The sequence below is a fragment of the Orycteropus afer genome, unplaced genomic scaffold (genome assembly GCF_000298275.1).
Source record: "Orycteropus afer afer isolate SDZICR_OR568_19922 unplaced genomic scaffold, OryAfe1.0 scaffold00021, whole genome shotgun sequence".
NCBI lineage: Eukaryota > Metazoa > Chordata > Mammalia > Tubulidentata > Orycteropodidae > Orycteropus > Orycteropus afer.
Genome location: NW_006921608.1, coordinates 17,323,733 through 17,338,140, shown reverse-complemented (window position 1 = coordinate 17,338,140; position 14,408 = coordinate 17,323,733). Strand labels below are relative to the sequence as shown.

General features: G+C 41.4%; 1 protein-coding gene across 1 annotated transcript; it reads left to right on the top strand.

Moving 5' to 3' along the window:
* Positions 1–3,211: 3,211 nt before the first annotated feature.
* On the top strand, positions 3,212–10,981 carry LOC103191986 (uncharacterized protein C2orf78-like). The gene is made up of 3 exons (XM_007934889.1): positions 3,212–3,317; positions 6,851–7,600; positions 9,105–10,981. The coding sequence occupies exons 1-3, from the start codon at positions 3,212–3,214 to the stop codon at positions 10,979–10,981; spliced, it is 2,733 nt and encodes a 910-aa protein (XP_007933080.1).
* The last annotated feature ends 3,427 nt before the right edge of the window (positions 10,982–14,408 follow it).

Below are 14,408 nucleotides of genomic sequence, written 5' to 3'. Positions count from 1 at the left end.
AACAATCAGTATCTGCAGGGCTCCAGGTTATCATGTAGGGCATTTGAGGACTCTACTCTTTAATAAAATGAAAAAGTGGCAATGAGGAGAGTAATGAAGAGCCTCAGGCGTAGATGGACATGATACATTACACCAAGACAAGTCCCAGTTATCTTGATGGATACATAAAATGCAAGGACTGGGTCTCTGGGGCAAGATAGCACCCCAACTATGAAAACAGAGGCTTTAGGCTATGTTGGACCTGGTGCTGAGCTCCAGAATGTGGGCCTAACACTCTTTAGGCTTTCCTCCTACCTGTTAGGTTTATTTTAGAGATTAAGGTGACTCTGAGCCTGTAAGCTGGTGTCAAATATTTACACCCATGGGGGAGAAAATAGCTACAGAGGCTGGTGGCCAGGAGAGGCTTAACTACATCTGATGTTCAGCTAAAGAGAACCGAATATTGGAATTGGATATTTTAATACATGAAGATTTCACTGCTACCAGAAATTTTCCCCCACCTACAATATTACAGCACCCATCCTAACGTATAATACCTATGGATTCCCTTGATTTCCATGGAAATACAGAAAAAATAGAGACATATTTCAGATATTGTTAGCCTCCCATTACATACTAGTATCATGGAAGAAGGCCATCTGAAGTATGAAGCTGAGCTCAAAGGGAAAAAACCTTGGAAAATTTATATAGCCTGAGCCATATCTCTACACTGAAACATTTCTCACAACTTACTCCCAGATAAGCATCACCTCCCATCATTTAAACAACTGCTGTAAGCACTAGGGGAGCTCTGGTAGCATAGTGCCTGCTAACCAGAAAGCTGGCGGTTCAAACCCACCAGACACTCCTCGGAAGGAAGGTTGGACAATCTACTTCCGAAGTAATACTGCCTCGGCATCCCAAGGAGGGGTCACTATGACTTGGGTCTGACTCGACAGCACATAACAACAACAACAGTAAGCACTAGGAACATTTTCAGAACAGACAGGGAAAAAGAGGCCTATCGATGCAATATTTGTCTTCAGAAGTCACATCCATGAGTTTATCTTCTTATTGGCTCTTGCCACCTCACACCACCTACTCACTGGCACTGTCTACCCCCCGATAAATCTAGGCACCCTTAAAAGCTTACCATCAAAGGAAATGTTTAGATCCATAGATTTCCTTCCCCAAACCAGCCAACTCCACATATAAATCACTAGCCTCCCAGTCCTAATGCACTTTATGACAATCACAAGAGAAGTCAGTAAGAAACACACTAACCAGGCAAACAAAAACACGGGCACTGCAGGCCAGCCACGCAGGGCTGACTACCAACCTCCATTCCTTATGCTTACGTGCATGGTATAACTCACCATAATTTCTTTACCACAGCTCCCTTCTTAAGCCTCTCTGCAAAAATCTCTCCTATTGAGTTAGTTCAAGATGTTTCAAAATAAATCATCGTCAAGAGAAAAACATGCAACATATAATGTCGGATTTCTTGAAAATACACTGACAAGGAAAAAAGTAAAATGCATAGATGAAACCAGGGTATTTAAAAGCAATCTATATTCTACAAACAGACCAACAAGTGGCATAAATGGGATAGTATGATAAAATGAGAAGACCATATTCAAGATCATTTTCTTTAGTGCACAGAATTCATGGCAGCTGCCAGACTATCTAGCTACATAAAAAACAATATTGAACCACCTAAGTATAAGTTTGGGAGCTCTGGTAGCATAGTGGCTAAGACACTTGCCTGCTAACCAGACGGCTGGCGGTTCAAACCCACCAGCCACTCCTCGGAAGGAAGGTTGGGCAATCCTACTTCCGTAGTGATACTGCCTCGGAAACCCAAGGAGGGGTCGCTATGAGTCAGGTTTGACTCAACGGCACATAACAACAACAAGAAGAAGTATGAGTTAATGCAAAACAGCCTAACAATAACAAAATGAGACCAAAATGTGTCAACTTGTTTCTTACAGAAACAAATAAACCCATGTGAATTCTTTTTTTCCTGTACCCTTCACTGTGCCCTATTCACCGCTAATGTCCTCTTTTTTTTCCAACTATTCTCCTAGTAACTCTGCCTGGCCTGCACCCACTGCAGCAGAGAGAGAATCCTGGAGGCCCAAGATTCCATGGTGGCTGTTTGCAAGGAGGAGCAGGCTACAGTAACTGCCACACTGAATACACATCTGTGGGAAGGAAGGAGGAAAGCATTCTAGATGCCTCTCAGGTATAAAAAAGTGGGATGCTAACACACCTACAGTACCCCAGGAGTCAGAGGTAGACATTTCTGGAAAAAGAGAATTGAAACCAAGGTCTGGAAGAGGGAAGATGTGCAATTGCCCATGTCTTCCAGCCTTGTGGTGTCTGCTTCTAATGAGGACAGTCCATTTTATGAAACACCAAGGCATTGAGAAGATTCATGCTTCTGGAAGTTGACAGGAAGTAACATCCATGAGTGTAAGAATGCAAGATCAAGCTTGATTCAGAAACAATGCCTGTAATGGAGGGAAGGAGAGCAGAAGAGAGATTGAAGTACAACCTGGCCCAGACCAACCCAGGCAAAGGATGGGAGGATTAAAGGAGAAGAAACTAAAAGAGAAAGCACTGGGCCTCTGCCATTCCCCACAAGATGCAATCAAGCAATGCCAGCCTACTCTTCAACCAAGTTACTAAAAGAGCTCTTTAATCCCTTGCTTTGGTCCTTTAAAAGCTTCAGTAAGTCCACTATTCAGTTGATATGGTTTCCCAACAACTGTAATTGTTCAACCTAAATGTCTCCTTCCTCATTAAGGATATTAACTATATTTTTAATTATAAATATATATTATAACATAAATATATTTTTTGAATACTATACACACAATATAATTAAGTAATTGTATTAAAGAACACCTATAAGAAATTTTGACATGATTTCTCTACATAAGAGCTTGAGGAAAATGAAAATAACCACTTCGGTCATTTTGGATTTCACCTGCCCAGAGCTCAGCCATTTAGGAGATGTTATAGTTTTCCTATCACTCCCTCCACCCAATCCTGTCTTCTGGCTGTGGATCTGACCTCCTTATTGGCTATCTCATACCTTTAAACTGCCTGCTTTGTGACCTCATTCTCCCACCAAACCTACTGCCATCTGGTAGAATTTTGGGGTTTCCATGGAGCTGTCTGTATATAAATTCGGATCATCGCAGGTGACCAGTGACCAGTGAACTTCATGCTGGACACACGCTCTTTGGCTTCGGTCACTCAGACAACTTCTAGTATTGTCTCTTCAATCCTTGTATCTACATTTGATATTTCCTCTTCTCTGACCATGTCAGGTAAGGAAATAGATTGTTTTAAAAGCTTTTTATTAAATTTTCTCCACCTTAAATTTAGTAGTAGAGTCAAAGTAAGATGGACTAGTGGAGGAAAGTATAGAACTAGATATCTAGAAACCTAATTTTGGTTTTGGATTATTATTATTATTATTATATTAGCTGTGTGACTTTGGCCAAGTCATTGAATCTTCCTCAGAATCTGTTTCCTCATCTGTTACATTAGGACATTAGACTGGTTGACCTCTATGGTCCCTTAATTTTCTAGTATTCAGTTTCAATGGGCACACATATTGAAAATGAAAACAGAGACTTCTTGAGAGTATTTCAACAGAAATAGAAAACCTAAGTGGTGTAGAAGATTAACAATGTATACGAGAAAAGGTGTTACAGTTGATCTCTCTATTGGTATTTCAAATTTAGAGCTGTTCAAAAAGTAATATTCACATGTTTTTGAGTTTTCTATCTAAACTGGGTGAGAAGAGAAAATGGGGAGAGAGCAACTGGCTATCAGGAGGCAGGGATTTGAATCTAAGGATGTCCAGGACTGCTTTGATCAAACACAGGCCAAGAGGAGCCAAGGGGGGGAGAAAATACGAGGATCCAGCCAATGAAGAGCTAGGAGGAGTTCTCAGGGGGAAAAAGAGGGAGTTGGGATGGAATGTCAAAGAGGATTTTAAATTAAAGCAGAAAGAGCATTGAGTGGAATTTGCTCAGTGAGGCAACATGAAGTTGTTTTTAGCAAATGCTTAGATTAATGGACTAGGAAAGAAATCAAGGCTACAATAGGTATCACTAGAAAAATATCAAATCATCACATTTAGTTGGTTTTTTTGTTTTTTCTACTGCCTCTCAGAACACAGATACCACTTGACAGTTTTCAGTGTAAACATTTTAGAAATGTGTTTTAGAAATGATGCTCCCTATAAACAAGAAAAGAATAAAAGTGATTCTAGAGGGTAGGAGGCATAAATAGAGTTTTCAGCATATACTTTTTAGTTCACTGATTTTAAACCATGCAGCTATTTTGCCTTTTAAAAATAAAATTATTTTTGAAAATGTGTTGTCTCCTAACTGACATCAGAAAGACAAACTCCTTGATGGGATTAGCACATTCCAAGTATAGGCTGTTTTTCACCTTTACAAGTAGGTATGTACTAAACATACTTGTAACTGTCATCATCTGTTTTTAGACTCTAGCTACCTAAAAAGAAAAAGGCAAGGTCCACGTTTCTAATTCCACATTTATCTGCAACAGTTTAGGGGAGTTTATTTTAGTTTAAATTATGGATTCTAGTAGTGATGCTTGCTCTCTGGCTTTGGAGATGGCATGTTCCTGATTTTGAAGATGATTATTATCTAGATTTTTAGAATGAATATAAAAACCGTTATGATACTTTTAAGTGTTTTTGTTTTTGTTTCCCCTGCTGGTTATGTGGCTATATTAATTGAAATATCAATTTTCATTAGGATTCCTATCTCTGTTACTTGTTGGGCACATGATACTCAGAGAAATATGAATAAGCATGATATATTTATTCTTTTTCTCTCTGCTTTGTATCACTTTCTGTTGACATCTCCATCTACATATATTGTGGCTGCCCATAAACTCACATTTACTTAATTTTGATGCTTGCTATGCAATTTTTAGTGATATATTTTCTCTGAACTAATTAGAAATCCATTCAAAATCACCTATTAAGAACTGCTTTTTGGTTAATACTGTTCACATAACATACATAGCACATATGATACAAAATTTCTTTATTAGTAAATTTCTTATGTTTTTATTCTTACTATCATTCCAGTTTTCATTAATATCTACATATTTTCAGTTCTGTGATGTTAAATATTTTTCAAGATTATTATATTTGTCTTTCCAGAACTTGTTATATCTTCCTGCATACAAATTACAATATGTCACTTTTACTCATGTATGCATTATTATTGTCACTTTTTGCTGTCATTGTTACAACCACTTCACAGATGAGGAACCTGAAGCTCAGAGAATTTAAACGAGTTTTCTTTTTTCTTTCAAAAAGCATGTCTTTAGGCATGTGAAATGGTACTACTTCTGTAGAAGTAATTTGGAGGTTCCTCAAAAAGTTAAATATAGCATTACCTTACGACCCAGCAATTCCACTCCTAGGTATATATCCAAAAGAACTGAATGCAGGGACATAAACAGATACTTGTATAGCAATGTTCATTGCAGCATCATCCATAATAGTCAAAAAGTGAAAATAATCTAAGTGTCCATCAATGGGTGAATGGATAAAATGTGGTATATACATAAAATGAAATATTACTCAGTCATAAAGAGAAATGAAATCCTGATATATGCCCCAACAAGGATGAATATTGAAAAACACTACGCTAAGTGAAATAAGTCAGAAACAAAAGGACAAATATTATACAATCCCACTTATATGAACTACCTATAATAGGTAAGGGAGCTCTGGTGGCGTGGTTCCTAAGGCATCTGACTGTTAGCCAGAAGGCTGGAGGTTCAAACCCACCAGCCACTCTTTGGAAGGAAGATTGAGCAATCTATTTCCGTAGAGATACTGCCTCGGAAACCCAAGAGGGTTGCTATGAATCAAATCGACTTGATGGCAGTGAGTTTGGCTTTTTAAAAAAAAAAAAAAAATAGGTAAAAGCATAGAGAAACAAAATTAGATTAGTGGTTTCTATGGTCTGGGGTGGCAGGGAATAAAGAGTTACTGCTTAAGTGCTGAGTAAAAAGAAGGAAAAAGAAAAAGTATTCCTTGATTAACTACCTTTCAGGCAGCCATTTCGGCTTAGGATCAGAAGCCAGGTTATAAACGAGTAAGAATGGCCTTTTAAATTTACCAACAGACTACGTCATATATGAATTTTAGAATGTGTCATGTGAATTTCACCAGGAAAATGAGATACTGAAAATTACAATGACAAGAGCTCTGTTTTCAAATAGCAAAAAAAAAAAAAAAAAAAATGCCTATATTAAAAGTTATGTTTCTTTCAGTTTTTGGCAGTACAACAACCCTCAGAGCAAAGTTCTAGCAAGGGAGTCAGGATACCTAGGTTCTGTAGCCTGGTGATGCTACAAACTAATGCGAGAACATGCACAAGTCATCTGATGTCTCTGAGTCTGTTTTCTCATTCCTAAAATGAAAGTGTTGGAACAGAAGCTCTCGAAGAACCTCTAAGTTCCAAAATGTCTCAATTCTAGAAAATAGTATATGGGTGAATACTATTACAGGTTCAAGAGAAAGACACGACAGGATGAAGGTTGCCTCTAAGCTAGAGAACAATGTATGAGCTGGACTAGTTAGATATCTTCTGCACATCTGTGCCCAAGCTGGGAACACAGGCATGTGACACAGAACAGGACCATCGTCATAGTGCACCCACAAGCAAGTTGCACTTTTGGCATCTCAGTGATTACTGGTATTAGAAGCTTTCTGATTGCCAACAACTTTAATGTTGTTCCTGAAATATAGCGAGACTTTATCAATCTCACTTATTTTTCACCACTCTCTTGTCTCCTACAGAAAATTTCCAAAATCCGTCTTTGCTTGGAACTCCAAATTCTTTGGAGCTCTCTCTGCCGGTGGTGAGCAGTGCAGCTCCCTTGACAGGCAATGTCTGCAGCCTCTCCAGAGTTTCTGCTCCAGCCGTCAGCTCGGCATGGCTACTGCCATCAGCCCCTAGCACCTCTTTCCAACCACTCATGAGTAGTGGTTACCTTTACCAACATTCTAGCACAACTATGTTGTCTGGAGTTTCTGGCCAGAGCCAGATCTCCACTTCATCTGCCTCCTACCCGGGTATTATTGAATGGGATGTCACCAGAAGCACTGAAATGAAGTCATCTTTACTCAGGGAACTCACAGTCACTGTCATTGACCAGGACGCAGCTATTTCCTCCAGGCCCATGGCAGTTCAATACGATAAACCTTCAGATACCAATTCCATGGTCCCTCTGTATCCATCACTGTCTGCTAGCCTTGTTCAGGGAACACCAAATCAGGGACATAGCTTGTCACTTCCCTACCAGGAAGGGAGCCAGGTATATTACTATAATCAAGGCACACTGGGGTCCCTTGTCTCTGGAGAACTTGGCCCCTGCCTGCAATCCTATGGCTCTGTGACATACACGGGAGGCAGGGGCTCTGCCCCTCAACCAGAAATGGTGATGGTACTAAAGGAGGTTCAGCCCACAGATGCCCTACTGCCAGCCTCCACCTCGGGAAGTTACTACTCCGTGTCCACTCAACCTATCACAGAAACAAGTTTTCAAGGTGAGTAGAAAGAGCCAGAAGAGAGAGGAATAAGGTCAGTATTCAGAAGGAGGGTCAAACCTTCAACTGGGAAGTGGGGAGTCCACACATACATAGAATTTAATCCTGAGACTTCCCTCGTTCACTGCTCTGTGTGTCCAGACTCTACGCAAGAGCACACCAAGGGTTGCTATACTTCCCACTGCCCTAGCTGACTACTTCCCCTGTACCACCACACTGCAATTAACTCCCTTCCCTGATCTTTAGTCTTATTGGAAGACACTGCCAAGTTCTTCCTCTCATTTCTTTAATTGATATTAGGATTTAAAAGACTCTGTCTAAAGCAAGCAGGTACAGACTCTATCTTTGCTTAAATCTCTTATGAGGAAGAATGACATTCCCTGTCCTTTGTCCATGCCATAAAGTGGTCTTACTCTCTCAGGAGAATGGAGAGAACTGAAAGAACCCTATATAAAAATGATGTTGTTGTTGTTGTTGTTATGTGCCGTCGAGTCAGCCCTGACTCATAGCGACCCCTCCTTGGGTTTCCGAGGCAGTATCACTACGGAAGTAGGATTGCCCAACCTTCCTTCCGAGGAGTGGCTGGTGGGTTTGAACCACCAGCCGTCTGGTTAGCAGGCAAGTGTCTTAGCCACTATGCTACCAGTTACCTTCACACTATTTAAGACACTCTGGTGGAGCAGTGGGAGTGCTGGTGGCGTAGTGCCTAAGGCATTTGACTGCTAACCAGAAGGCTGGCAGTTCAAACCCACCAGCCACTCCTTGGAAGGAAGACTGGGCAATTTACTTCTGTAGTGATACCGCCTCGGAAACCTAAGGAAGGGTCTCTATGAATGTCAGATCCAACTCGACGGCAGTTTGGTTTTTTGGTTTTGGTGGAGCAGTACCTTAGGCACTTGCCTGCTAACCAGAGGCTGGCAGTTCAAACCCACCACAAACTCCATGGAAGAAAGATGGGATGATCTACTTCCTTAAAGATTTACCATCTTGGAAACTCAATAGAGGTCACTATGAGTCAGAGTTGACTTAATGGCACTGGGTTTGGTTTTTTGGTTTTCACACTATTTACTTACAACAACTGTAAGAAATAAAAAGAAAACCAAGACATGATCAAATGATCACATCACTGGACAGAACAAAAATAGCAACTTCCTAGTGCCTCAATAGGAGCTCTGGTAGCATAGTGCCTAAGGCACCTGACTGCTAACCAGAGGCTGGCAGTTCAAACCCACCAACCACTCCTCAGAAGGAAGATGGGGCAATCTACTTCCGTAGTGATACTGCCTCGGAAACCCAAGGATGAGTCGTAATGAGTCAGGTCTGACTCAATGGCACATAACAACAACAACAAGTTCCTAAATAGAGTCTTGTCCATGGTCCTTAAGAAAAGCTTTTAGAAAGACTTGCCTATTCTTGGGGAAGGTGCCTGATTGCTCTGCTGGTGTCTAGGGTAAATGTCTCACTTACCAAGGCCTGACTGACTTCTCCGTTGATTCCTCTGTAGTGACAGAAACTTCCCTGGGGATGGAGACTTCTGTGAGATTCCAACCTCCAAGTCAGACATTTTGCCTGCCACAAACTCCAGAATTCCTCAAATCCTGCAGTAGCAGAAATATCCAGATATTTGAGAGCAACCCACCATCTGAGCTTGGGGACACTCCAGTGATAACTACAGGAGAGAGTTCTAGTAACCTCCTTGCACTGCCTCCAGCTCCCAGCCAGGAACGCACAGAGAATAAGAATTTTGATGAGATTGAAAGTGAGCTTCTGAAACCTCTGGATGCCTACCAGATCCCAATAGATCACCAAGATCCTCCATTACTCCCTTTAGAAATCCCTGATATCCACCAATTTCTGGCCTGTATTGATCCCTTCAGTCAAGAGGAGCAGTGTGGTTCTGAAAACGCTGATCTGGGAAAGAACCACCTAAGTCTTGAGGTCCAAGGGACAAGTGAAAATGGGATTGAATCTAGCAGTGGTTTTGCAGATATCACCACACTGGTGAAGGATATTCACCTTCCTCAGCTCTTCAAGTCCTTGGAAGACCCTGATCAGTCCAAAGGTTCCAAAGTCAAAGATACCAAATCCATCATGGTGAATCAGGGGCAGGAAAAGTCAAGCGTGATAAAGGGTTCCTCTGATCAAGTCAGAAAGAACAAACACAAAACCTCTGAGCCTATCACTGGTGCGCCCAAGGCCAAAATCCCAGCAAAAAACCCAGAGGGAGATGTGGTTGTTGGCAATGCAGAAGCCAGTGGTACGGCTCCTGTGAGTACTGCCAAGCATTCTAACAACAAACCTCAGAAAGCTGCAGCCAGCAGGATCAGCAAAACTAAGGGCCCTGGACAAGAAAAGGCCAAAAGGACCAGAGAAAGCAACCCCAAGAAAGCTGAAGACAGCAAGCACTCAGGTAACAAAGTCAAGGCAGAGGACAAGCCAACCATTCCCAAGATGAAGCGGAAGAAAAATCAGCCTGATCTTAGCCAAGTGGCCTTTAAAAAGCCTCGAAGCTGCCTGGGTATGCACATGCTGGAGTCCGTGCAGGTTTTTCATGCACTAGGGAAGAAAAATGATAAGAAAACGGGACTTCCTTCCTCCCGGGCCATGGGAAACTCAAGTAACACCAAAGACCCGCGGCCATCCCCAGCTATCAAACCATGGCTGGATAAGGAAAAACGTCCTGAGAAAACAGAAGTCAAAGCCCAGAAACCAGATGGCGGTGCTGAGAATCAGTATGAGCTGCCACCTCCTGGGAAGGTCAAGTTAGTACCTTTGCCTTTTCTGACCTCGGACAAGCCTCAACCTCGACCAGTTCCTCGGAGGCCACAGTCTCTGGCCTCACATCGGCCTTCTGGGGCTTACCCTCCGCGGCCTGGTTCTGTTAACTCAACTCAACCAACTGCCATCAATCCATCTCGGCCAGCTCCCGCCAGTGCCTCGTGCATGGGTCCTACCAGACCAGCTCAGCCAATTTCAACCAGTCAAGCCCGACCAGGTGTGACCAACCCTGCCCGGCCTAGTATTTTTCAGTCTGTTGCTTCTAGGCCTGCACCTTACAAAAAGTCACCTTGCACTTCTTTCCAGCGGGAGCCTGCCCCCGCTACTGTGACCAAGCCGCAGTCCCCACCTAAGGCTCAAAACCAGTATCTACTCGAAGACTTCGGCTTCCAGCCAATTCCATGGAGGAAACCCAATGTTCCTGAGCCAGTGATGTCAACGCCCATTACAGAAGAGCAGAGACCCGAGCGTGAGGCCATGAAGAGGAAGGCTCAACGAGAGCGTGAGAATGCCGCCAAATACACCTCTTTGGGGAAAGTGCAGTTTTTCGTTCAGAGGGAGAAAGACATGGAAATTGCTCAATACTATGGTTATGCAATGTGATAAACTGCTAGGATTTCTGGTGCTACTTTGGGTACCAGCTGTTTTTCCATATACACATATATAGAAAAATATAAATTTTTCTATTTATTCTTTACTTTAAAAACGTAATAAAATTGAATAAAGAAATGTAATAGGATTAATAAATGAGTAATAAAAAGATATTTAAGTTTTAAGATGCTGTTAATGGTTGTTTTTCTTTGGTGGGGGTAGAACCAAAGGCTGCATTGGCTTTGGAAAGAAAAGAAATATGGATGGGAGAATGGGGTAAAGAAGGTAAGAACTGAGGAAAGAATGAAGAACTTGGTCCAAGGCTACAAAGGCCAAAAGGGGAGAGATTTTATGGGCCTATGAAAAGCATTAATAGGGAAAATGGCAGATGTAAGAAGTAGAGTCTGAGCTAGAGTTAAAAAAATAAACTTTGGGTAGAGTTGAAAATGGCAAAAGACGAAGTCTGGGTTGACCAGTAGAAATGTAACATGTCTTTCAAAGAGACGGTTCTCAATTCTCATGGCTTATCAGATAGGTAGTTTAGAAAACAATAGGATTCAGGACACACCTCCAACAGGTTTGGGTCGCCTTGCACCTAGTTGGTTATAGCTGGCAGAGGTGAATACAAAACATAGGGGAACCTAGTAGGGCAGTAGCAAGGGCTCAGAGTTATGCCGAGGGCTTGATCCCTTGGGGTCTAGCCAAGTGAACTGCGGCAGCTTGAGGCCCATCTATAACAGAACCTAGAATATAAAACACCATATACCCAATACCTATGCTCCGGACCTTTAGACACGTTACTTCAATTAACCTTCACAACAACAAGCATGATCAGTGTCACTGTACCACTTTACTGGTGAGGTTCAGCAATGGCATGAGATCACATTTCACACGAAGAAGGCAGGCATAATTCGATGCTAATTGTCTTCGGAAGTCCAGTGTTTGCAAGCCCCGAACGAAGGCCCAACTTGGCTTTCAGATAACAGCATCCGCAGGTCACGGGTGGACGACATCAAACATATGAAAGGCACACATGGACCTAAGTATTATCTTGAAGGGCCCGCCATGTTCTCCTCCACCGACCTGGTCCCGCGCCGCCTTCCTGGATCGTCGCCATCAACCGAAGCGCGCGAGAAAAGTCGGCTACAAACGTCCATTTACAGGAGCCGGAGGGTGGTGGGTGCACATGCGCACTGCGTCCTAGTAGCCAAGGCTGCAGGACGCAGGCGCCCAAAGGTCCCAAGGCGCTCTTCGTAGCCCATATGGAGCAGCTGGAGGGAGTGGGAACGGGAAGGGTGGGGGAGCATGTAGGGGGATGGGGGAGGTGGGCTGTGGACGGTCATCATAGGAAAAGTAGTAATTTACATTAAATGGTTTTGTTATAAAAAATATTACATACCAAATCATTCACCATTTAAAAGTGTCCAATTCAGGGGCATTTAGTACATTCATAAGGATGTACAATCATCACGATTCTAGTTCCATCATCCCAAAAGGAAACCTGCATACCCACTGGCACTCAATCTCATTTCCCATTTTCCCTTCCACTCAGCCTGGAGTAACCACTACTGTCTATTCTGGACATTTCATGTAAACTAAATCCTACAATATGTGGCCATCTGTCTGGCTTCTTTCACTTAGCATGTTTTCAAGGTTCATCCATTTTATAACATGCATTGACATTTCATTCCTTCATACGGCTGCATAATATTCCATTGTATGGATATGCCATATTTCATTCATCAGTTCTTGGGTATTTAGGTTATTTTTAATAATTTTCATCTAGTGAGAATTTCTTCTGTTCCAGGTAACACTAGGCTAAGTACCTGAGTATTAGTAACCTATTTTATAGACAAGGAGATAAGCTTGGAGAGTGTCCAGAATTTGTCTAAGATTAAGAGCTAGCAATTGGGTGAGCTGGATGGAATCTGAACTCAGGCAGTTAGACTTTAGAGGTAAGAGACTGACGTGATAGAACATTCAAAAGGTACAAGTGTGTATTCAATGGAAAGTCACCCTTTTTCCTAAGTACCCAAGCTACCCATTTTCCCTCTCTATAGTCATCTACTTTCACCACTCTGTATATCCTTACAGAGAAATTTGTTTACCCCCACATGCATGTATCACAACTTACCGAATAATTTATCCCACTGATGGGAACGACCACTTTTAAGGTATACCAAATTCCTATCTGCATCTGAATGACTCTTTTCAGAATTGTTTTGTTTATTCTTCAGAGCCTCCATTCTTTAACCAACATAATATTTAACTATAAATCTTTTTTTATTGAGATATAATTTACATACCATAAATTCATTCTCTTAAAGTGTACAATTGAATAGTTTTTAGTATATTCACAAAGTTGCACAACCTTCATCACTATGTAAATTCCAAGACATTTTCATCATCCTGAAAAGAAATCCCATATCCATTACTAATTACTCCCCTTTTCCCCAACCCCTAGCAACCACTACTTTATTTTCTGCCTCTCTGGGTTTACCTAGTCTGCATTAATTATACATCTTTAAAGTTACAAATATAACCTTTTAAAAAAATTATCCAACTTTTGTAACCTCTTTTTCGTTGCTGTTTGTTTTTGTTGTGGTTTTAGTTTTTTATTGTTATAAAAATATAGATAACACATTTGGTGATGCAACATTTTTCACATGTACAATTTAATGACACCAATTACATCAATCATGTTATGCAACCATCACCAATATCAGGTGCCAAATTTTCCATCACCATAAACAGAAACTCAATGCTTCTTAAACAATAACCACTTTTGTAACATAAAAACCAGATTGAGAAGCCACACAAAAAAGTATAGCTTAATGAATATAAGGCAGCCAGTCTTGTACTGTTACCTAGATCAAGAAGTAGAGTTTTGTCAGCCACCCTAGATCCCCTCCCAAGCATGAACCCCTCCCTCTTCCCCAAAGGATCTGTATCCTGACTTTTATAGTAATTAATCCCTTGTATTTCTTTATGTTTTATCACCCATGAGTTCATCTCTAGACATATGGTTTAATATTTCTTTTTAAAAAATAATGTATTTTACATCTCTTTCTTCCTCAAGTATCTGTTGAAGGACTTGCTCATTTGACCTGTCGAGTTTCTTATAGTCTGAATTTTGCAGACTGCATCCTCATGGTGCAGTTTAACACGGTCCTCTACCCTTTATATTTCCAGAAAATTGGTAGCTGAATTGCAGAATGTCAGAGGCTTGATCCACCATAGGTAGTGGTGTGGATTTTCATCTGAAAAGAAATAACATCTGTTGTTTCTCTTTTTTGTGATATTAGCAACTGTTCATAAGGCTTTTCACGTTGCTTGGTTCTACAATAAATGCCAACGGAAGCAGCAGTCAGGACATTAGACGACGTGTAGCATTGGGAAAGTCAACTGCGAAGGAACTGTTTCAAGTGCTGAGGAGCAA

What these genes read in the sequence shown, in the direction of transcription:
- LOC103191986 (XM_007934889.1), top strand. Translation starts at nt 3,212, where the DNA reads ATGCTGGACACACGCTCTTTGGCTTCGGTCACTCAGACAACTTCTAGT. An exon ending in CTCTTCTCTGACCATGTCAG is followed by an intron (nt 3,318 to 6,850) that starts GTAAGGAAATAG and finishes TGTCTCCTACAG; the next exon opens with AAAATTTCCAAAATCCGTCT. An exon ending in CACAGAAACAAGTTTTCAAG is followed by an intron (nt 7,601 to 9,104) that starts GTGAGTAGAAAG and finishes ATTCCTCTGTAG; the next exon opens with TGACAGAAACTTCCCTGGGG.